Consider the following 26,530-nt stretch of genomic DNA (forward strand, 5'->3'; position numbering starts at 1 on the left):
ATGCGTGTATATACCATCTTACTGGAATTATATCTCTCGTAAATGTCACGGAAGAAGAAGAAGAAGAAAAAAAAAAAAAAAAAAAAAAAACTTGGAGAGAAAGTGTTAAAACCACCAAAATCTTACCCAAAATGTGAAAATAGTATTGCCAGTTCTCCTACAGCATTGTAATGTTATGAAAGGGTGTGGAGAGGAGCTCTAAGGCTACTCATGACAGCAAAAATATGTAGTGTGCAGAGGGTCATTCATAACTCATCAAAATTCTATATAACTGGGTTCTCAAAGGTTCATACCACTGTGTGAAATTGCCATGTCTTGTGGTGAGGTATGGAAACCATGCAGCTCACCCAAGCCATTTTGTTAAGAAGCAGCTGCCTTGGAAACTATCATGGTGTTAAATCAAAGCCATTGATGCTCAAGCTAGTTGGATGTTGAGGCTTTAAATTAATGCTGTTGACACTGAATGGGTCAAAGTAGGAAGAACCAGACACGGAAAATATTGATATTCAGTGGTAGAGAGAAAATTCAGTAATCTTCCTTGTACCTAGACTACCTGGGACAAGGAAAGTCTAGACATCCAAATCTTCCACATGTACATACATATAGCAAGGGCTTTTTCCCCCTTACAAGGGAGGTAGCCAAAAAACAAAGGCATAAAAACCACTCCCACCCATTCCATCCCCAACATACTCCACTCCCCTCTACCCTCCCTCTTATCTTGGCACCTCCTGAATGACGGGTCATCCCTGCATCTTGTCCACTGCCCTGGGTCAAAAGCAATGTCGCAAGACACAGCAAGGCCACTTAATTAAATCAGCGACACCCCCCTCTCTGTCCCCTCATGCAGAAGAGAAGATGGGGAGAAATTCCTTCGGGCTGCATCACTTTATTTCTCATATATACTCCTTCACCCCCCACCCACTCCCCCCTCATGCATCACAGCATCATCCATATACAACCATTCTCCATTCACCCCTACCTTCTGTCCTCTCTTGTCCCTCCTCAACAGACATTCCCATATTTCCCCCTTTTACCCCATCCACCCATCTTGTTTTAGGATGCCCCCTTATGTTCACTCCTTCTACCTCTGCCTTCCACACCTCTTTTACTAGTCTTTCTTCACTCATTCTTTCCATGTGTCCAAACCATCCCAATATTTTCATCAACCCTATCTCCCAACTCCCTTTCCACCCCCATTCTCCTCACCTCCTCATTTCTCACTCTATCTAGCCTAGTAACTCATATCATACTTCTCAGGCTTATCATCTCAACACATTCAAACTCTTCTCTTCCTCACTTGTTCATGTTTCTGCCCCATACAGTGGTTGGCACAATCACTCCTTCATACAATCTCCTCTTGGCATCCATTTCCAAATGTCTATTTTTCATTACACTTTTGAGTCCACCAAGGCATTTACTCACTTGTTCATGTTTCTGCCCTGTACAGTGCTGTTGGCACAATCACTCCTTCATACAATCTCCTCTTAGCATCCATTTCCAAATGTCTATTTTTCATTACACTTTTGAATTCACCAAGGCATTTACTCACTTCTCTCAATCTACATTCAACCTCCACGTCCACTCCTCCCTTTCCTGCCACATTCGCACCTAAGTATCTAAAGGTATCCACTTCCTCCAGTCTCTCTCCCTTAATAGTCATTTCCAGTCTGCTGCCACTTTCTCCCCTTGTACATCTCATCACCTTACTTTTACCCACATCTATATTCAACTTCCTTCTTTCACACACCTTCTTAAACTCTGTCACTCCCTCCTCTGATCCTGCTACAAGCAGTGTTGTCAGCAAACAGCAGTTGGCTTATCTCCCACTTTTCTCCATTTTCTTTAACCATCTCCAATACCTGACCCACTACCCTAGCATATACCTCTCACACCACCCCATCCATGTATAAATTGAACAGCCAGGGTGACATAACACATCCCTGATGAAGTCCCATCTTTACCTCAAACCACTCACTCTCTCCATTTCTAATCCTAACGCAAGATCTACTACTCTCATAAAAACTCTTCAATAAGCTTTCCTCCTATCCACATGTACATAGACTAAATATTCCAAAAGGCCTTTCCCCTCTATAAGGGAGATCAATCACTGCTAACTCCAATTGCTGGAGCTACAAAAAACTGTAAGTGTCTACCTTTTGAGAATCATGCAGTGCAGTAGGAAGAGATCAATCTATGTGCATAACAAGATGGAGATGTTGGATTTCTGAAGAAATTTCTACTCGTCAGTGAGGCTAAACTGCAAGTAGGAGTTTTTGATAATCTTTAGGTCACAATTCAATAAATGATTCTCAGTTTCGTGAAATTCTTGAAGGCAACAACGTCAATGCTTGCCTTATATCAAGGATTTTCTGGGTCATCATAGTCCTGAGTGTGAAGTTGTTGAGAAACTCGTAAATAGTTTCCAGGATCTTGGAGTATAGGTGTCAGTAAAAATGCATTCCCCAAGTTTGCAACTAGAATACCTTCTTAACAATTTAGGTTATTTAAGTGGGTATCAAGGACTGTGATTTCACAATGACATTAAACTTCGGGAGAAGAGGTATTAGGACTGGTGGGATGTGAATATGCTCACGGACTGCTGTTGGTGTCTCATGAGATATATTCTGGTGGTGAAACATAAACAAAAGTCTGAGAAAATAATTTATTCCAATTAAAATGTAACAATGTCCCCTCTGTGGGAATTTGTTCCACTTCTTAACATGTAGGTTCACTGAATTAATTACAACAATGTATTTTTTAAAAGCCATTACAATTAACACACCATTGGTTTACGAGTTTAACAACTTAACATCAAAAGCCCCTACTGATATATGACATGACTTTTAAAGTGATGGCATCAGATAAAAAGGAAAGACAAACCATCTACAACTCATATTTTTATTTCATCTGCAGCATCTTCCCCCATGAAGGCCACAAACCAATTCACTGCTGTTTGAAGATGGAGAGAAGCATGCTGATGACTACTATCTTTTTCTAATGCAGGCCAACAACATTGAAACAAAAAACAGGTTCTTTCATATGCCAAAAATGTGCTCCAAAATAAGCAGGTACTCGTCATTGGTCCCAGCAAGCTTGGGCTTTCTATTTATCAAAGAACCTGATGTTAATGACCCATTAAAGTACTTCTGATCCACATGAGAGGGCATGTAGCACTTGATTTCCAGTTGGTAGATGAATATAGAGCCAAGAAATGAATCGTATGAACATGGCAGATACAATTCTGGAACATGGATTTCTAAAGTTTGAGAAAACTTTTTTGAAGATGCATACTATATACAACTTATAAATACTAATTTAATGAGGTGGCCTTGCTGTGGAAGTGCTGTGTCTTTGCATCACTGCTTCTGACCCAGAGCAGTGGGTGAGATGCAGGGATGTCCCGTCATCCAGGAGGAGCCAAGATAAGAGGGAGGGAAGGGGGTGGATGGGAGTGGAGTATGTGGGGATGGAATGGGTGGGAGTGGTTTTTATGCCTTTGTTTTTTAGGTACCTCCCTTGTGAGGGGGAAAGAGCCTTTGGTATATGTATTTATAAATACTAATGAAAGAATTGAGAAATGGGATTTTCTCTAGACCTTTATGGCTCACATGAGTGAACGAGTACCACAGGTTAGAGGAAAGAATCAGCAAGACTGGTTTCACACACGTGTATGTATTTACCTAATTGTAGTATACAGTACTACCTCTCATTAACGGACTAAAAGGGGGGTAACAGTGTCCGTTGATGTGAATAATCTGTTGATTTGGAGTGGTTTTTGGGTGGCATAGTGATTGCACAGCACTAAACAACAGCACCAAAAACACAGCTAATTAATGTCCGTTAATGAGAGGTAGTACTGTACAGGAAAGGAACAACACTTGTTGGGTCCTGTCTCCTATTCTCTAATTTTCTAACATACCTAGACTCAAATTCATGTATGGTTCCAACTTAATCTATATCTTTGATTTCCAATTATCATATTTAGATTTGAACTCGTGTATTGTTTGAGCTTGGGCTGTATCACCTTCTAAGTGATTCTACATATTTATACAATATGGAAACCTTTATTTCTTTACATCCTTTTGACATGTAGCGTTTATTTACTGCCATGACCTCGTAAAGCCCTCCCATCTTAAATCAGATCTCTTCTATCAATGCAATCTATCCCCTTTGGTGACCTGAACACTAATCATGTCACCTCTTTCTCTTTGAGTTTTCAAAGCTGATAGACCCAGTCTATCCTCATATGGTTTGTCTGCCAGGCTGGGGACCAGTTTGGTTGTTATCCTTTGTACTCTCTCAATCTTGCTAATATCCTTTACTCTGCATGGGGACCATACTACTGATGGATACTGTGTGTGTGTGTATTTACCTAGTTGTATTTTACGGGAAGGGGAGCTATGCTCGTGGTGTCCTGTCTTCATATCTCATTTTATCTAAACTATTTTTAAATTCATGTATTGTTTTTGCACACACTACTTTCTCATCTAACTTGTTCCAACTGTCTATTACTCTGTGAGGAAAGCTGTTCTTTTTCAGATCTCTTCTATAGCTGTCTTTCTTGATTTTCTTTCTGTGTCCTCTTGTATTTCTATCATCCCATTTTATTAGATCCTCTCTATCAATATGTGTGTGTGTGTTTACCTAGTTGTATTATACGGGAAGGGAGCTATGCTCGTGGTGACCCGTCCTTGTATCTCTCAGCATGATGTTTTTTCTTAAAATCTTGAGTAGTGTTTGCACACACTGTTTCTTTGTCTAATTTGTTCCAAGTATCTATCACTCTGTGTGGGAAGCTATTTATTTTTTCAGATCTCTTCTGTAATTATCTTTTTTTAGTTTCTTTTCGTGTCCACTTGTTTTTCCAGTCCCATTTCAATAAATCATTCTTATCGATTTCCATTCCCTTCATAATTCTATAGATAGTAGGTCTCCTCTTTCCCTTCTTTGTTCCAGAGTTGGTCATTTTGGACAGTCTTTGTTCATATGTCATTTTGAAGAGTTGGTGCCAGTTTTGTAGTTGCTCTTTCTATTCTTTCTAATTTATTTATATTCTTTTTGGTACTGGGTGTCCATAGTGTTGTTGTGTACTTGAGTTTTGGTCTTATTAGTGTAGTTAATTTTTCTTCTTTTTTTATCATTTCCTCATCCAAATAGGCAAATACCACTTTTATTGACCTCAATAAATTGTAAGTTTCTCCAATTATTTTATCAATATGCTTATCCAGTGTCAGCCTTTGCTGATCATCACTACTAGGTCTTTTTCCAAGTTTACTTTTTTGACCTCTTCTTCACCAATTTTTTATAATCTCTCAATATTCTGTTTTTACTTTTTCCAAAGTCCCTAGTTGTATTTTATGGGAAGAGAGCTATGCTCTAAGTGACCCGCTTTTGTATCTTTCAGCATCCAGTTTGATCTTAAATTCTTGTGCAGTTTTTGCACTCACTGTTTCTTCATTCAGTTGTTCCAGATATGTGTGTGGGAAGCTATTCTTCTTCAGATCTCTTCTGTAACTATCCTTTTTAAGTTTCTTTTCATGTCCTCTGGTTTTTCTTCTATCCCACTTTAATAAGTCATCTCTATCAAGGACTTCCATCCTTTTCATTATTCTGTATATGGTTAGCAGGTCTCCTATTTCTCTTTGTTCCTTTGTAGGTAGTTTGAGTTTGTCCAATCGTTGTTCGTATGTCAATTTGGAGAGTGTTGGTGCAATCTTTGTCGTTGCTCTTTGAATTCTTTCTAATTTCTTTATGTTCTTTTTAGTATTAGGTGTCCATAGTGTTGCAGTGTACTCCAATTTTGGTCTTATCAATGTAACTATATTTTCTTTACCATTTCTTTATCCATGTAGTCAAAAGCCACTTTCATTGATCTTAATAAATTAAAAGTTTCTCCTTATTTGTTGATATGTTTGTCTGGTGCCATGTCATTGGTGATAGTTACTTCTAGGTCCCTTTCTGAGTTTAGTTTTTTTAATTTCCTTTGGACCAAGTTTGTACTGTCCCAATATTTAGTTTTTGCTTTTTCCATATTCCATTATACTACATTTCTTGATGTTGAAATTCACTTCACTCTTCTGACTTCATTTTCAGATTTTGTCCAGGTCTTCTTGTAAATATGTGCAATCTTCCTCTGTACTTACTCTCTTTAGTAGTTTCGCATCATATGCAAAGAAGTTCATATAACATTCCACACCTTCATCCATGTCATTTATATATATGGCAAACATTATCAGAGCCAATACAGAGCCTTATGGGACTCCACTTATCATTTCTTCCCAATTTGAGTTCTTGTCTCTGAGTACCACCCTCATTTTTCTCCTGTTCAAGAAATCTTTCATCCATTCCAATAACTTTCCTTGTATTCCACCTATTGTTTCAATTTTTCTTAGTAGCTTTTTGTGTGGTATTTTGTCAAATGCCTTTTGTAAATCTAAGAAGGCACAATCTACCCATCCATCCCTTTCTTGAATTATTTCTATTAATCTTGAGTAAAAGCATATTAAGTTTGTGGCACATGATCTTCCACTTCTAAATCCAAATTGTTTTGGATTTAGTATTTTGTTGTCCTCCAAGTGTTTAATCCATTTACTTTTGATAACTCTTTTGCATATTTTTGCTATAGTACTTGTAAGGGAGACTGGTCTATAGTTGGTTGGGTTTTCTTTGTCTCCTCTTCTGTATATTGGTACAATATTTGCATTTTTCCAATCTTGTGCATTTTGTCCATTAGTTCAACTATACATCCTTTCAATATCCAATTTGCAATTACCTAGTTGTATCTTACACGAAGGCGAGCTATGCTCATGGTGTCCTGTGTCTCTGTATCTTGCCATATCTAATTTCCTCTTAAATTCTTGGTTTTTTTTTTTTTTTGCACACTATTGTTTTGTCTAGTATGTTCCATACATCCACCATTCTGTGGGGAAAGATGTTTTTGTCATGTCTCCTCTATAACTGTCCTTTTTGAGTTTCTTTCCATGTCCTCTTGTGTTTCGCTTATCCCAATTTACTAAATCATCTCTATCAAGGATTTCTACACCTTTCATTATTCTGTAGCTGGTCAACAAATCACCTCTTCTCTTCTTTGTTTCTGAGTCAGTAGTTCTAGTTGTTTTGCCAATCTTTCTTCTTATGATATTTGTGATGGTGTTGGGGTCATCTTCATAGTTGCTCTCTGGATTCTCTTAATTTCCTTAATATTCTTTTCAGTACTGGGTGACCATAGTGTTGCTGCATATTCCAATTTGGGCCTTATCAGTGTGACTAATATTTTCTTTACCATTTCTTCATCCAAACGAAAGCCACTTTTACTAATCTTAGTAAGTTATAGGTTTCGCTGATAATTTTGTTTATATGCTTGTCAGGGGACATATCTTTCGTGATGATCATATCCAACTTTCGTTACTTCTTTTTCACCAATTATATATTGTCTTGATATCCTTTTTTTACTTTTTCCAAATTTCATAATATATTTCTTTATGTTAAAGTCCACTTCCTACTTTTGACTCCATTCCCAGACCCTGTCCAGCTCTCTCTGTAGTGAGTCACGGACAGTTTCAGTACTTTCTTCAACAATTTTGCATCTGCAAAGAACTTCATGTAAAATTCCACACCCTCATCCATGTCAATCACATATATAGCAAACATTATTAGAGCCTTCTGTCCCCTCAAGAAGAAAAAGAGAAGATGCGGGGAAATCCCTTTGGGCTATGTTAAAATATCATTCACACATACTCCTTAACTCCCTTCCATGCATCACAGCATCATCTATACACAACCATTCTCCACTCACCTCTATCCCGTCTTCTCCCTTCCTCAACAGATATCCCCCTCTTTCCCAATCCCCATCCATCCCATCCTTGGTCACTCCCTCATGTTCACTTCATCCACCTCAGCCTTCCACATCTCTTTTACTAACTTTCTTCAGTCATTCTTTCCATGTATCCACACCATCCTGACACCTTTTCATCAACCATATCTCCCAGCTCCCTTTCCACCCCCACTCTCCTCCGTGTTTCTCATTCTATCCAGCCTAGTAACCCCTACCATACTTCTCTGGCATTTCATCTCAAAAAGCATTTGATAAAGTACCACACAAAAAGCTATTAAGAAAAATTGAATCAATAGGTGGTATTCCAGTAAAGTTATTGGAATGGATGAAATATTTCTAGAATGGGAGAAAAGTGAGGGTAGTATTTTGAGACAAATACTCGACCAGGAAAGTAATGATAAGTGGAGTCCCACAAGGTTCGGTATTGGCTCCGATTATGTTTGCCATACATATCATGGATGAAGGTGTGGAATGTTATATGAACTTCTCTGCAGATGATGCAAAACTACTAAAGAAAGTACAGAGGAAGACTGTGAATCAGTACATAAAGATCTGGATAAAGTCTGGGAATGGAGCCAAAGGTGGGAAGTGAATTTCAACATCAAAAACTGTAGTATTATGGAGTTTGGAAAAAGTAAAAATAGAATATCGGGACAATATAAAATTGGTACTAAGGAAGTTAAAAAAGTTAACTCAGAAATGGCTCTAGGAGTAATTATTAGCAATGACATGGCACCAGACAAACATATCAACAAAACAGTCGGAGACCGAATACAAGACACCACTGGGAAGAGTGACCACATATTACTTGAGCTTGAACTAAAGGAGGAAATATATATGGAAAGAAATGATAAATACAGAAAAGAAAGACTGGTATATAGTAAAACTGACTATGTGAAACTTAAGAAAAAATTTAAAAAAGAATTTGGGGGAAAATTTCACAATGGAGAGACACAAGTGGAAGAAAAATGGAAGATTCTAATGGAAGTCTGTAATGAAGGGGTAGATTAATATGTATGAAGACAAAAAGAGGAAAAGGAATATATTGAGTGCAGGTTTAAAGGTGTAACAGGTGAAGTGAGGTTGGTTTTCACTAGAGAAAAAGTATGACACTGGGATGAAAGGCGAGAAGTGAAATCCCTTCTGTGATGGACACAATAGCAACACATGCTGAAATAATGGGCCAAATAACAAGGCTAGATTTCAGAAATCACATGGCCCAGATGGAACTGCAAATTGGATACTATGAGTGTAAAGAATTGGTAGGCAAAATATGTAACAAGTTTGCTAAAGGAAGGAAAATACCAGGAGACTAGAAAAAGGCCAACATTCTACCAATATATAAAGGAGGAAACAAGGAAGACCCAACGAATTAGACTGGTTTCCCTTTCATGTACCATAGCCAAAATATATGAAAAAGTTATCAAAAATAAATGGATAAAACATCTGGAGGAGAATTACCTACTAAACCCAAGACAGTTTGGATTCAGACAGGGAAGGGACAGATGGGATGATTGTGCTTTCCTAGATCTACAAAAAGTTTTTGATAAAGTACCATATAGAAAACTATTTGGAAAACTGAAAACCATAGGAGGGGTATAAGGTATAATGGAATGGAGGATTTCTTGCATGGAAGAAAAATGAGAGTAGTGCTCAGCAATAAAGGTTCTAATTGGGAAGAGGTGATTAGTGGAGTTCCACAGGGATCGGTACTGGCTCCAATAATGTTTACTAGCTATGTAAATGACATGGGCAAGGGTGTGGATAATTACATGAGCTTCCTTGCTGATGACACAATGTTGTTGAGAAAAGTGAGCACTGAAATAGACTGTGAGTAGCTGCAGAGATCTGAACAAACTTTGGGAATGGAGTCAGAAGTATGAAGTGGACTTCAACATTAAGAAATGTAGTATAATGGAATTTTGGAAAAAAAAAAAAAAGGATATCAGGACAATATAAAATTGGTGCAAAGGAAGTAAAGAATGTAGAATTTGAAAAAGACCTGGGAGTAATCGTCACAAAAGATATGTCCCATGACAAACGGATAAACAAAATTGTTGGAGAAACCTACAATTTGCAGAGATCAATAAAAGTGGCATTTACTTACTTGGGCGAAGAAATGAAGATAATACTAGTCACACTGGTACGACCAAGACTAAAGTACACAGGAATACTATGGTCACCCAGTACCAAAAAGAATATAAGGAAAATTTAAAGAATCCAAAGAGCAACTACGAAGATGGCTCCCACACTTTCAGAACTGTCATACAAAGACAGATTGTCAAATCTAAAATTATTGACCCTGGAACAAAGAAGACAAAGAGGAGATTTATTGACCATCTATAGAATCATGAGAAGTATGGAAGTCCTTGATAAAGAAGACTTACTAAATTAGTATACAAGAAATACAAGAGGACATGAAAGGAAACTCAAAACGGACAGTTATAGAGGAGACCTGAAAAAGAACAGCTTTTCCCACAGAGTGGTGGATGTATGGAATAAACTAGATGAAATGATAGTGTGTGCAGAAACCATACACAAATTTAAGAACAATTTAGATACTGTGAGATACAGAGACAGGGCACCACAAATGTAGCTCCCCTTCCCATAAGATACTAGGTAAATACAACTAGTCAAATACATGCACACATATTATATATATATATATATATATATATAATAAAACCAAGTGACTTGCCTTCCTCCTTTGTAAAGAAGCCCTTGGTGTGCATGTGTGTGATTCACCATCCTCTTGGTTCACATGTCGAACTCATGATCAACAATTATTACCCCCCCAGATGAGTGCTCAGAGCTCACATATGACTGATTTATGGGTAAAGCTATGACAAACACACTCCAACTCCCTGCCCACAAGAGTTGGAGTAACTGCTTGTAGCACAGTGTTACTGTTTCAGCCCTGGCCAAGATTTGAACTCAGACTGCTGAGGTAACAGATGTGAATGCTACCACTGTGCCATCGAGCTGTGTATTTACCTAATTGTATTTTTATTCCCGATATGAATCACAGCATTGTCCATACACAACCATTCTTCACTCAGCCCTATCTTATGTATTCTCCCTTCCTTCCTCAACAGACATTTCCTTCTTTCCCAATACCCCTTTTACCACATCCATCCATCTCATCCTTGGTTGGCCCTCTCATGTTCACTCCTTCCACCTTTGCCTTCCAAACCTCTTTTGCAAATCTAATCATATATATATATACATACAAATTGAATGAGGAAACAATGAGTGCTAAAACTATACAAGATCTTAAGAACAAACTGGATGCGGAAAGACACAAAAGCGAGTCACTATGAGTATAGCACTCTTCCCATAAAATACAACTAGATAAATACATATACATGGTTGGCTATCTCCCTTATATTGGGGAAGAGGTCCTTGGTACTTTGGTAGATATATATATATATATATATATATATATATATATACACATATCTATCTATTTACCAAGTGCTTTTCTCCCAGTACCAGGGAGGTAACCAATTTAAAAGGCATACATATCCACTCCCACCTATTTCATTCCCATCCACCACCCTTTCCTCCCTCTCATCTTAGCTCCTTAGTTTTATACATATATATAAACCAATATTCAATATATATATACACATATAAACTGAGATGGGCAACCATAACAATAATGGCTGACATAGATGGCAGAGTGTAGAGTCTTAGAAGAACCTTTTATCAGGGGGGGGGGGGGACAAAAGATTTTACAAATGAATCTTCAAGGAGCAATATTGTCACCCGTGTTGTTAATAGGTTCATGAGTGACCTCCTTACACCAAATCTTGAACATGACATCAAAACTCTCACTTAGGCAGATGACATGACAATCATGGTCCAGTTTGGCAATGACAAAATGGCCGCCAAAAAACACCTGAAACCTTGGCTAAGACATATTACCTAGCTGTATTTTACGGGAAGGGAGCTATGCTCGTTGTGACCTGGCTTTTTATCTTTCAGCATCAAGTTTGTTCTTAAATTCTTGTATAGTATTTGCACACACTGTTGCCTCCTCTAATTTATTTCAGATATCCACCACTTTGTGTGGGAAGCTATTCTTTTTCAGATCTCTTCTATGTGAATGGTGGTTTGCCCTCTAGAATCTGTGGGACAATCCATCCCAGACAAGAGTCAAATTGAATAGTCTCTTAACAAAAATAATTCACAAAAACCCTTGCCCTCACTTTTTTATACACATATTTCCTTCAGTACACACATCATGGGCATGACTGAAAACAAACAAGACTAAAGATTCTTAGGTCAGTACCATGTAAAGTTTTGGTTAGCAGAAAATTCACTATTCATACATATACCAAGGGCTTTTACCCCCTTAAAAGTGAGGTAGCCAAAATTCACTATTCACAACATACAACTCATAAGAACCACACTTCACTACTACTTCACAGAATGGTTCCCAATAACCAAGAAAACAATATTCTCCCTCAGAAATTGGAACCTGTCCTGTTGTAAAAGGAAAAAGGTTTGATGGATATGATGGCATCAAATTCTTAGTAGAATAAAGGAAAATGACACAAGATCAAGTCAAATGAGGAGATGAAACAGAAATCCAAGAAAGCTGGTTTTCTAACACACAAAAGAACTTTCAAAATCATGAAGAAGCAGAAAAGAGAAAATGGGATTGTGCACAAAACCAATTGTGTTATGTATGTTGGCTAGAAAGAGGATCACATCATTACCTGGAGGGAATGCTGGAAACAGGAGTTGCAAAATGCTAAAGAAATTACTTTCACAATTATATGAAATGATTAAATGACTGATTATATCAAAGACATGTTAAGGTTGGATCAGTACAAGAGGGATGGCACATATCCATTAAAATTATTATTTTATTATCAATATGATTTTTTTTTTTGCATCCGACCTAGATATGGATCAAAAGGTCTCCTGTCGGCATGCTCCGCCTTTGTAATCCTTTGTAAAATAAAGTTCAAGTAACAAGCCTCAACAGGTTAATCACCAGGTCTTGGAAGTTAGCAAGCAATTCTAAGTTTAGGGACACTCAAATCTGAAGAGATGGTACAGAAGATGAACAGATATGGAAACTTATAAAAGCCAAGGATATAAACAAGAACACAGGAGAAAAATACAGCACTTCCTCTGGCAAATTCTAAATTTGAGACTGAGGAAATGGTATAAAAAAGATGTGTAGTTTGGCAACAGGCACTGTAGGGAAATTAAGAGTAGCTTATATGAATTACAAAATATGAGAAAATAGGGAATGGCATAATTTGTGAAGGGACCAAGAAAAAGACCTAGACAGACTAACCTGAGGTGGTCTGGTCATGCTGTGTGAATGCATTAGTCATATCCTCAAAAGTTGGACATATCAGCAGTGCCAGAAATGAAAGCAAGTATTAAACAAGTAAAAGTGCATATGGGTGACAGAACTGCTGGGAAGTATGAAGGATGAACTGACAACATGACTGAAAGAGTGATGAGGCTCAATCCAGTAAATCAATAAAATTAAACTCTTACTAGCCAAACAAATTCAAGAATCTCCCAAAAAGAATCTGTGATTAAATGAATAACTCTGCTTACAGAACTATCTATCAATATACCAAGGGCTTTTTCCCCCTTACAAGGGAGGTAGCTAAGTCAAAAGGCAAGTACCCACTCCCACTCATTTCACTCCCATGCAACACCCTTTCCTCCCTCTCATCTTACCTCCTAATGGATGACAGGTCATCCCTGTATCTCACCCACTGCCCTGGGTAAGGAGCAATGCAGCAAGACACAGCACATCCATATGTAAGGCCGTTTCCCTTAATTGGCGATCCCTCCCCCTCCGTCCCCTCATGCAGACTTACAGAACTAAAAGCAAAGAAAAAAACTAAAAAATAGTCTATCTCAAGTCCAAAAAGAAAACAAGAGGGTGCCATTTTTTCTTTTTTCTAATTTGCTTCTATAGGACATCTATTCCATGTCTGTGCCAAACTGCCACAGGATTATATACATAAAACCCAATTAGGACTTTACAAAGCTTTGATGCTTTACCTATTCACAGAAAATAAAGCTTAGCAAAGAGGACCATCTAAATACCCATGACAACATAAAAGCAACACAAGTGAAGGTGAAAATTCCCGTCATAATTTTCATGTCCGTAAAATAATGACATAATAATAAATAAAACTGTAAATCTGCCATAGGATTATGTACATGAAAATCAAATGGAACTTTATATAGCTTTGTGATGCTTTACCTATTCATAGAAAATAAAGCTTAGCAAAGAAGACCATCTGCATACCCATGACATCATGAAAGCAACACAAGGTAAAAATTCCCGTCATCCTTTTTATGACTCGGTAAAATAATAACATAATAATAAAAAAAAAAAAAATTCAATGGCAAAAATAAAATAATAAAATAAATAAAAATAAAATTATAATAATAAAAACTTTCTAAATGTAGTACCATAACAAAAATTATGTTGAATACATTGAAACTGAAAAGAATATCACATGCATTACAGCTATAATGAGATTTCAACCTACTAGTAAAATAGACTGCCAATTACATATTTCAGTGATTTACAAATAGCCTACAAGTAGTTTGGATTTGTTTGCAATTGCAAAAGGTGGAATTATCATAATTTACATCCCTTCTATTAAAATTCTACCTGCTCACTGTTGTAATATCCATCTTTTCATAACTTGTGCCTCTTTTAATGCTATCAAATTAAAGCAATTCCAGCCTTTTCTTATAATCTCCATTATCTTAGCTTAACATTATGTACAAACTACTGAGTCATTACGTTAATACTTGATAGCAAAACATTCCAAATTGACATTTGAAAAAGCAATTTCTTGGTACATAAGTAAAGTAATATATCTGCTACTTTCAGTCTTATTGCCAAGATCAAAAACGTCTCCAAATGCAATCATCTTCAACAAGAGAATAATGCATCATAATTCATATCATGAGCACCATATCATAAAAATCCAGGTATGACCATCATATTTACATTGCTAATCACTCTGCCTGAATTCATGCAACTTTATCCTTGGGAATAATTTGAAAGAAAGACATGATTGATCTTTGAACAAGTTTTTTTTTATCCTGCTGCTTTGGAGTTTTCTTTTTAGAAGTATTATATTTACTATTCTTACTCATGGTATTCATCTCATTATTTTCTGATCCAACAAAACAATCTTTGCTTTCTTCCAACATTATATGATCCTTCCCATGCCCACCAACCATGTTCTGTTCTTTGGAGCGATGATCAATTTCAATCCCAGGTTCTGAATTTTCAATACCCTTCTCCCTTTCTATTTTCAGCACTCTAGAAACTACCTCTCCCTGTTTAGGAAATATAGACAGCTGCTTTAATGGATGACCATACCTCCTAGGGGAAAATCTCTCAGAAGTACATGAAACTGTCCTTTCCTCAGATAGACTCTTTGAAGAACAGGCCACATCTTCACTCTGAAATGTACAAGATAGACATGATAGTAACACATGGAGATATATGATAATTAACTGTCACCTTGAGTTTCAATGAATTGACACTTGCAGCCCAACAGCACCCAGCAATGGGCATTAAGCTCTCCTACAGACTTCTCTGGGAAGAAACATGAAACTGTATCAGTGTGATACTCAAGTAATCAGCTCATAATTGGGTATGTATGTATGTATATTAACCCCTTCAATACGGGCCAAAATCTCGCGGGCAGCATTAGCTGCCAGACATGCGATGTTGTTTCATAATACTCACATTATAAAAAATAAAGTTACCACTGTATTGCTTGTTCTTTTTCACGCATGACTTTTGATAACCATAGAAAATATGATGAAGCCAGTTTACAGAGTATGGGGGTCACGCAGGTACAACTACAATATATATAATCAAGATGCCGACATCTGCATCCTCGCGCACCCACTTGCTCCTCATGACACCTACGTAGACATCATCGTATCAAAGGGGTTAACCTGATTGTATTTATGGGATGGAGGGTTAGGGTTAGAGTATGTGTGAATGATATTTTCATGCAGCCCAAAGGGATTTCTCCCAGTTTTCACTTTTTCTACATGAGGGGACAGAGGAGGGGGGTCACCAATTAAATGAAGCAGCCTTGCTGTTGACGTGCCGTGTCTTGCTGCATTGCTTCTGACCCAGGGCAATGGGTGAGATACACAGATGACCCATCATCCAGGAGGAGCCAAGAAAAGGAGGGAGGGGTGGTGAATGGGAGTGGAGTGGGTGGGGATGTAATGGGTAGGAGAGTAATTATATCTTGAGACTTTGACTACCTCCATAGTAAGGGGGAAAAAGCCCTTGGTATATGTATGTACACAGACATGACAGAACTGAATAGACACCAAGAAAAATGCATTTCTGCTCTTATTTAATGCTAAATGTTATTGAAATTTACCTAATATGTTATATTTACAGGTACTCCTCGTTTAACTACGACAATTGGGACCAGCGCACCGTCGTTAACCGAATTGGTTGTTAAGCGAAAGTGTATACATATACGTACATGTACTGTATGTACAATGTCCAGCAATACATGTATCTTTATTTTCGTGTATTTTCCCTCTTTTATACAGTACATTAAAGCTTTATTTACTGTTTATTTACGGTGGTTAGGTTCCTGAAATTACCGTATATGACCAAATCCGCGTTATGCTGACATTCCATATTGAATACCGGGGTATTTTTTTAGTTTCGACCATGGATGCAATTTTGTAAATTAAAATGTATCAACGTAATATGCAATTTTGTGGGCGGAAATGAAAGTAAAAAATACCATGCTACAAGAAAATATGCTAATGAACGAAGTCGGTAGCATAGGATCGGGACGCCATCTTGTTGTCTGCCAACGTCTCTCACAAGGACGAGCCGGATGACATTTAATTTGCAGGTAATGATTTATCAAACACAGGTTAGGTTAGTTTAGTTTAGGTTAGACGGATTTATCATCCTTTCATTTCTTCGACATCGGCATCTATCATAACAAACATGGTGTACCATTCGTCCGACATGACTTCGTTACTTACGAAATTTGTTTTAGCACCTTTTTTTTTCCGCTCACAAAATTGCATATTACGTTGATACATTATAATTTACAAAATTAATGATTAATTTTCTATTGCTATATTGCGCCCTTGGTCGAAACTAAAAATCTACCACTACCGGTATATACTGTACCCCAGGTAGTTTTTTCAGCTTGCAGGATGGTAATGTAGACCTAAGCTTCAGAACACTTTACCTCACAGGTAATATCCACTGTACAAGTTCATTTATAACATCATACAAATTTGCCTCAGCCAACTTAATTATCGTACACGATGTTGTAGCTTCGGGAGATTTACGTTAAATGAATGTCATAAAGCCCGTCGTTACTCCGAGTTGTCGTTAACCGAGTAGGTCGTTAAACGAGGAGTACCTGTACCTAGATTTATGTTTCAGACTACATACAAGATTAATCAAGCATGCTACAAACCAATGGAGCAGTAGGCTTATCTAAATTTCAGCAAGGTCATATTGTGGGTCAACATGAAGGTGGACTTAGTCAATGCAAAATATCTGAAAATCTGTCAACATCCCTTTCTACTGTTAATAGAGTGATTGTACAATTCACCAGAGAGGGCAAGAAGGGCACACAACCTCATTCAGGTCATCCCGGGCCCTCAGAAACACCCTTGTGTCCTGTCAAAAGAAATACCGAGGAGGATCCACATTGCAAGGCCTCTGACATAGCAGCACAAGCTGATGTCAGTCACACAACAGCTGTCAGGTATCTCCACAAGCTGGGTTACTATGGCAGAGCTGCAAGAAGGAAACCACTCCTTTGTCCAGCCAATATCAAGCGCAAAAAGGATTGGATTGTTGAGATGGTGGAGAGACCTGTGGCCATTTGGAGCACTGTCATTTTCTCTGATCAGAGCTTGTGGAGTGTCAAGGAAACATCAATTCAGGCAAATATGTTTCTATGTTAAAGGAAAGACTCATTCCAATATTTTCCAGTGGTAGAAAGAGTAAAAATGTCTTCCTATTTATGGAAGATGGAGCTCTTTGTCACACTGATCAAGCAACACAAAATTGGTTGAGCCAAAATGGGATCAGGAAACTTCAATGGCCAAGTCAGTCCCCAGATATGAACCCTATTGAACACCTCTGGGGTATATTAGACCAACAACTTCACAAAAAGAACAGGAAGCCATCTTCAAAACCCAAACTCTTAGGATTACTATGGGAAACAAGGCAAGAAATCTCTCAAGATGATATTTGTGAACTAATCACTAGCATGCCTAGAAGGGTCCTTGTATTGAAAAAAGCAAAGGTGATGTCAACCAAGTACTATTCACACTGTGACCATTTATAAGCAGTTTAATTGTATCAATTCATTGTTTAATAAATTAAATAATTTCTCTTGGTGTCCATTTAATTCTGTCATGTTGTATTTACTAATCATATAAAGGAAAAGAGCAGTGCTTGTGGGGTCATACTTAGCTTCAAATTCATGTATAGTTCCAGCTTGAGCTATTTTCCCTTCCAAGCTATTCCAGGTATTTATGCATCTGTGTGGACAATCACATTTCTCCACATCACTAGAACATTTTGTCTTTCAATTTGTCCTCATAACTTTGAGACGCACTCTCATCCCAAATCAAGAGATCTCTTCTGTCAATGTAGTCTTCCCACTATAGTGACCTGAACACTGTAATCAAGTGACCTCTTTTTTCAATATAGTGAAAAGCAACCTTAATGATTTGCAACAATCCATGTTGTCCTACAATCTTCTCAGTCCATTTTATCCATATTTTCATCAGTGTTACCTTTTTTCTAATGAGGGGTGATCTAATCATTCTGACCTTTCCTAATATGGTCGGTCTATTATGTTGTGGACAATTTTAGTTGTTTTTCATATTATCTTGATCTTATCTATGTCCTGAACAAATTGGATTCTCAGAGTTTTATCATCTCAGTTCAAAAAATTAAATGTCATACTTATGTTTGTCAACAGTTTGTGTGGTTCACCAAAATTTCTATTAATGTACCCAACAGATGACAATTTACAAATGACCAACATTCCTATATCCTTCTCTTCCAATCTTGTATTTGTTTCATTTCTTACGTAGTAAACCAATAACGGCTTTTTTGTACCTTTGCTCATTTCCCAACTATATATCAAAGGTTTTTTCCACCTTATAAGGGAGGTAACTAAGTTAAAGGGTATATACCTACTCCCGTCCATCACCCTTGTTACCCTCTCCTGTTAGCTCCTCATGGCTGATGGGTCATCCTTGTATCCCACCCACTGTCCTGGGTCAGGAGCAATGCAGCAAGACACAGTACATCCATAGCAGGGCCACTTCACTTAATTGGCAATCCCCCCCCCCCCCTCTCTGTCCCCTCATGCAAGAAAAGAGAAAATGGGGAGAAATCTCTTTGGGCTGCATCAAAATAGCATTCACACATAACCACTCACAAGAGAATGAGGGTCACTGATGACATGAAGCAGCCTTGCTGTGGATGTGCTACGTCTTGCTACATTGCTTGACCCAGGGCAATGGGTGAGATGCAGGGAAGACCCATCAAGGGGGAGCCACGATAAAAGGGAGGGAGGGGGATGAATGGGAGTGGAGTATGTGGAGATAGAATGGGGAGTGGATTTTATGCCACTGTTTTTGGCTACCTCCCATGTAAGGGGGAAAAAGCTGTTGGTACATGTATGTGTGTTGTCTATACAAGGCATCATCCAATCCTGATATGGTGTCAATATGCTAGTGTTCATAAGAATTCTTACATCCAGTATTCTTTTTTCAGTTGACCCACAGGGATTTAAAGATTTCAACTCCAGCCTCCTGAGCTACTCATTTGTGTTTGAGCCAATCCATTATTGGTAAAATCGTGGCATTTTATATATACAAGTATACATATATATACATATCCCAAGGGCTCTTTCCCCCTTACCAGGAAGCCAGCCAGTCAAAAGGTATAATTCCATTCACACCCATTTCACTCCTATCCAACACCCCTCCCTCCCTCTCATCTTAATTCCTCATGGATGATGGGTCATCACTACATCTCATCTATTGCCCTGGGTCAGAAGCAATGCAGCAAGGCAGTTCATCCACAGCAATTCCACTTCATTTAATCAGTGATCCGTCCATCAAGGCAGATATATATATATATATATATATATATATATATATATATGTGTGTGTGTGTGTGTACATACATATACCAACAGGTTTTCCCTCCTTTACAAGGTAGCCAAAAAAGAAAGGGATAAGATCTACTCCCACCCATTCCATCACCACATACTCCACTTCCATTCAACCCCCTCCCCATCTTATCTTAGTTCCTACTGAATGACAGGTAATCCCTGCATCTCACCCAGTGCTGTGGGTCAGAAGAGGTGTTGCAAGACACAGCACATCCACAACAAGACCATTTCATTTAATCAGTGACCCCACCCCCCCTCTCTGTACCCTCATGAAGAAAAAGAGAATATGGGGATAAATCCTTTTGGGCGGCATCAAAATATCATTCCAATATACTCCCTTCCCCCCCCCCATACCCCATTCACTCCCTTCCATTTATCACATCATCCATACATAACCATTCCATTCACCCCTATCTTCTGTCTTCTCCCTTCCTTCCTCAATAGACATTCCCCTCTTTCCCTATGCCTCCTTTACCACATCCATCCATCTCATCCTCGGTCACCCCCTCATGTTCACACCCCACACCTCTGCCTTCCACGCTTATTTAACTAATCTTTCTTCACTCATTCTTTCCATGTGTCCAAACCACATTATCTGGTGGGAGAGAGTATATACATATATATATATATATATATATATGAGAGTGTGGGTGGAGGAAGAATAAGCGAAGATGGGCTGGAACTCCTTTATTGCTTGTACGTTTCAACCGACTCAGTCTTCTTCAGTAAGCTGTCTACAAACTGCTTGAACCTTATAATTATACACTCGAAGACAGGGACATGGACAGGTCATCCTGGTGGCTGTCTGGGGATTTCCTTTCCCGTACCAGAGTGTTGGTGCTATCTTTGTCATTGCTCTTTGGATTCTTTCTAATTTCTTTATATTCTTTTTAGTTCTGGGTGTCCATAGTGTTGCAGCATACTCCAATCTTGGTCTTATCAATGTAACTAATATTTACCATTTCTTCATCCAAGTAGTCAAAGGCCAATTTCATTGATCTTAGTAAATTGAAGGTTTCTCTGACTATTCTGTTGATATGTTTGTCTGGCACCATGTCATTGCTGATAGTTACTCCTAGGTACCTTTCTGAGTTAACTTTTTAATTTCCTTTGTACCAATTTTATATTGTCTCGATATTCTCTTTTTACTTTTTCCAAATTCCATTCCATTATAATACATTTCTTGACAGTTCTTCATTGTTTCTATACCTGGTATTTTCCTTCACCCATTGAATCAATGTGCATTCAATGGTCATATCCAGTAGAATATTTCCCCAAAGGTCTTCTCCACCTTTCACAGTCATTTCTTCCCAACATATTTCTTTTGAATTAAAGTCACCCATAATTACTGTTTCCTCTTATCAGTAATTCAATTAATGCATTCTTAGTGTCTACCAACATTTTGGAATGATCACTATCTGTCCAAGACTATGTTTTGGGGGCACATATATTACTACAAATTTTCTATTTTTCATGTCTCTGTTTTAAACTTCAATCCTAATCAAATACACATTATTTTTTCCTTCTGTTATCTTTGTCACATTTAAACCTTTCTTAGTCAAGAACATGACTCCACCCTGTTTCTCCTTTCTATTTTTTGCCCAATGGTTGTATAGACCTTGTCCCACAGTATTTAATGGTAGTGGCCCTTTTAATTGTGTCTCCACAATTCCCACTATGTCTGGTTTCTCTACTGACAGATAGTAGTTTAATTCATTTAGTCAAGCCATCTATGTTAGTAAATGTTATTTTTAACTTTTTCCTTCTCTTTTTGGTTTACTATATTTCCTTTTTTATGAACCATTTTCTAAGCCTCAGGTCCTTTACTAAAAATCAGTCTCCGTTCTTTGTATTTTCTTTTTCCATTTGCTTCATTTCTATTTTTTTTTTCCTCATTTCTTTATCCATACATTTTTGCAATTTTCAGTATTTGCCAGCTTTTCTACTTTTGATAGTACTTCTTCAGCTATCATTTGAGACCTTACTTTGTTTTTTTGTGGCCCATACTGTTTTTTTCTAGAATACTGTCCCATTCTATTTACTTCTTCAATCTCTTTGTCCACTACCTGTCCCTCCTCTTGTATATCTTTAAGAATTGCTTTTGCAATTTGCTCTTCTTTTTCTCTTTGGTATCTGTGTACATTGATTTTTTTCTTTTTCTTTTTTATCCACTGTGTCTCTTACCCAGTTTTCCTTTTTTTACTTTAATTACCATTTTTGTAGCCTTTTCCTCTACCTGCTGTTGTACTATTTCTTTAAAGGTTTTCTGATTTTCTTGTTCTAGCTTCCATTAATTCTTCATTTCTAGATCTGTCATCTTAATTGTTCCTCCTACTTTCTGGGTCACTGCTTGTATTTCTTTGACTTCTTTTTTCAATGCCTTATTTTTACTTTTATCTTCATTTTTCATTCTTTCATTATCACTTCTGACCATATTTAATTTGTTTACTAGATCATTACACTCTTTGTTCACCTCATCATTAGCTCTTCATAGTTGGTTTATCTCTCTGTACATTACCCTACATTACTCTTTCAAATCTATTAATTCCTCCATCAAATCAGCAACATCCTGATTTCTTGGTACATTTTTATACCTGGTTTCTCTTTCCACATCTAAACCTCTACCTAATAATCCTCTTTCTTTTGAAAATCCTGAAAAAACATTGGTGTCCCACTTTTGAGTTTATTTTCGGGTATCAATCATGGATGATTTTTTTGGTATCAACCCCAGCCGTGACTCGACTCTGCTCATGTCCAAACCTCTCTTCGTTGGTTCATTTTTTCTTCTTTCTTTTTTTTTCCCATTTTGTGTATTTAATACACTATTTGAAACTTATCTTACCATTAAGGTCACTCGATAAAGCCAATGGCTTCTCTTTCGTAAATTACAACTCGGTGTTTCCATTTGTTATCAAAAAAATGCTGACAAGAGCTCATTTTCTAGCCATTCATCCACATCCGTTTGATTTACCTAGTTGTATTTTACGGAGTGAGCTATAATCGTAGTGACCCATTTTTGTATTTTTCAGTATCCAGTTTGATCTTAAATTCTTGCATAGTTTTTGCACTCACTGTTTCCTCATTCAATTTGTCACTGTGTGGGAAGTTATTCTTTTTCAGATGTCTTCTATAACTATCCTTTTTTATTTATCTTTTTTTTTTTATGTCTTGTTTTTCTTTTATCCCACTTTAATAAATCATCTCTATCAAGGACTTCCATCACTTTCATTATTTTGTAGATGGTTAGATCTCCTCTTCGTTCCAGGGTTGGTAGTTCGAGTTTGGTCAATCTTTGTTCGTATATCAGTTGGGAGAGTGTTGGTGCCATTTTTGTTGTTGTTCTTTTGAATTCTTTCTAATTTCTTTATGTTCTTTTTAGTACTGGGTGACCATAGTGTCACAGCATACTCCAATTTTGGTCTAATCAATGCAACTAATATTTTCTTTACTATCTCTTCATCCAAGTAGTCAAAGGCCACTTTCATTGATTTTAGTATAGTGAAAGTTTCTCCGATTATTCTGTTGATATGTCTGGTGCCATGACATTGCTGATAGTTACTCCCTTTCCAGGTTGACTTTTGTAACTTCCTTTGTACCAATTTTATATTGTCCCGATATTCTATTTTTACTTTTTCCAAATTACATTTCTTGATGTTGAATTTCACTTCACACTTTTGACTCCATACCCAGACTTTGTCCAGGTCTTTTTTTAGTGACTAACAATCTTTCTCTGTACTTACTCTCTTTAGTAGTTTCACATTTATCTGCAAAGAAGTTCATATAACATTCCACACCTTCATCCATGTCATTTATATATATGGCAAACATTATCGAATCTGATACAGAACCTTGTGGGACTCCACTTATCACTTCTTCCCAGGTCAAGTTCTTGTCCCTAAGTACCACCCTCATTTTTCTCCCATTCAAGAAATCTTTCATCCATTCCAACAACTTTCTTTGTACTCCACCTATCGTTTCAATTTTTCTTAATAGCTTTTTGTGTGGTACTTTATCAAATGCTTTTTATAAATCTAAGCCACAATCTGCCCTTTTTTTGTTTTACTTCTATTAGCCTTGAGTAAAAGCAAATCAAGTTTGTGGCACATGATCTTCTGTATCTAAATCCAAATTATTTTGGATTTAATATGTTATTCTCTTCCAAATGTTTAATCCACTTACTTTTAACTTTTTCACATATTTTTGTTATTGTACTTGTAAGGTAGACTGGTCTATAGTTAGTTGGATTTTCTGTCCCCTCCTTTGTATATATAGATACAATATTTGCATTTTTCCTATCTTGTGGTATTTTTTCTTCTTTGAGTGAAAATCATTTATCTTGTGTATTTTGTCCATTAGTTCATCTATACATTCTTTTAATATCCAAGTTGCAATTTCGTTCTGCATGTGTGATTTTCTGACGCCAAAGTTTTTTTATTTGGTCCCTTATTTCTTTGTGTGTCATCGTTATTTCTTTCATTGAGGGGATCTTTCTCTGTCCTTCCTTCCAATTTTTGTGAACTTTCAATTGTGAATACAGATTTAAAATGTTTGTTCATAATTTCAGTCATTTCTATATCATCTACATATTCATTATTTCCTTCATCCAGTTTCACTCTCATTTTCTCTGTGAATGCGTGTGTGTGCAATTACCTAGTTGTATCATACAGGAAGGGAGCTATGCTTGTGGTGACCCGTCTTTGTTTCTTTCAGCATCAAGGGAGCTATGCCCATGGTGGTCTTTGTAGCTTTCAGCATCAAGTTTTTTCTTAAAATCTTGAATAGTATTTCCACACACTGTTTTTTATCTAAATTATTCCAGATGTCTAGCACTCTGTGTGGGAAACTATTTTTTCAGATCTCTTCTATAGTTATCCTTTTTGAGTTTCTTTTCGTGTCCTCTTGTTTTTCCATTGTCCCATTTTAGTAAATCATTCCTATCAAGGATTTCCATTCCTTTCATGATTCTATATATAGTCAGTAGATCTCTTTCTCTTCTCTGCTCCAGTGTTGGTAATTTCAATTTGGATAATCTTTGTTCGTATGTTAATTTGGAATGAGCTGGTGCCAACTTTGTCGTTGCTCTCTGTATTCTTTCTACATACATACATATACCAAAGGCTTCTTCCCCCTTACAAGGGAGGTAGCAAAAAACATTCCCACCCATTCCATAACTAATTCACTCCACTCCCCTCCACCCTCTCTCTTATCTTGGCACCTCCTGGATGACGGGTCATCCCTGCATCTTGTCCTCTGCCCTGGGTCAGAAGCAGTGTCGCAAGACACAGCACATCCACAGCAAGGCAGCTTCATAAAATTGGCGACCCCCCCTCTCAGTCCCCCATGCAGAAAAGGAGAAGACGGGGAGAAATCCCTTCGGGCTGTGTAAATGTTTTCTCACACACACTACCTCACTCCCCCATCCCACCTCATGCATCACAACTTCATACACAACCATTCTCCATTCACCCCTGTTTTTTGTCCTCTCCCGTCCTTCCTCCACAGACATTCCCCTCTTCCCCAAAGCCCCTTTTACCCCATCCATCCATCTCATCCTAGGCTGCCCCCTCATGTTCACTCCTTCCACACCTCTTTTACTAGTCTTTCTTCACTCATTCTTTCCATGTGTCCAAACCATCCCAACACTTTCATTCACCCTATCTCCCAACTCCCTTTCCACCCTCGTTCTCCTCCTCACCTCCTCATTTCTCACTCTATCCAGCCTAGTAACCCCTATCATACTTCTCTGACACCTAATCTCAAACACATTCAAACTCCTCTCTTCCTCTCTTATGTTCCATGTTTCTGCCCCATACAGTGCTGTTGGCACAATCACTCTTTCATACCTGATCTGCTTCTACTCGAGACTAATAGATATAATACAAGAGAGGGATGGATAGGCAGACTGTGCCTATCTAGACCTACAAAAGGCATTTGAAAAAGCACCACACAAGAAATTAATAAGAAAATTAGAATCAATAGGTGGCATCGCAGGTGAATTATTAGAATGGATGGAAGACTTCCTGACTGGGAGAAAAATGAGGGTAGTAATAAGAGACAAATACTCGTAATGGGAAGAAATGATAAGTGGTTTTCCACAAGGGTTGCTGTCTCCAATCATGTTTGCCATATACATAAATGACATGGATGAAAGAGTTGAATGTAATATGAATTTCTTCGCAAATAACGCAAAAATATTGAAGAAAGTAAGAACATAGGAGGAATGATTCATTACAATCAGACTTGGACAAAATCTAGATATGGATGCAAAAGTGGGAAGTGAACTTCAATATCAAGAAATGTAGCATAATTGAATTTGGAAAAAAAAAAAAAAAAAAAAATAGTGAAGAAGAAATAAAAAGTGCACTAAGAAAGGGACCTTGGAGTAATAATCACCAAAGACATGACACCGGATAAACATATAAACAAAATAGTCGGAGAAAACCATTAAGTTATTAAAGTCAATGAGAGTGGCATT

General features: G+C 37.5%; 1 protein-coding gene across 5 annotated transcripts in view; it reads right to left on the bottom strand.

Moving 5' to 3' along the window:
- LOC143022559 (uncharacterized) overlaps positions 1–26,530 on the bottom strand; it is an 80,517-nt gene that overhangs the window by 27,788 nt on the left and 26,199 nt on the right. For all 5 annotated transcript variants that reach the window (XM_076180851.1, XM_076180842.1, XM_076180835.1 and 2 more), the window contains one exon: positions 15,222–15,304. In XM_076180851.1, the coding sequence (XP_076036966.1) occupies positions 15,222–15,304 (83 nt within the window). The remainder of the gene's footprint in view (positions 1–15,221; positions 15,305–26,530) is intronic.

Source organism: Oratosquilla oratoria, chromosome 3, assembly GCF_046742065.1.
Source record: "Oratosquilla oratoria isolate Oo_2021 chromosome 3, ASM4674206v1, whole genome shotgun sequence".
Lineage (NCBI taxonomy): Eukaryota > Metazoa > Arthropoda > Malacostraca > Stomatopoda > Squillidae > Oratosquilla > Oratosquilla oratoria.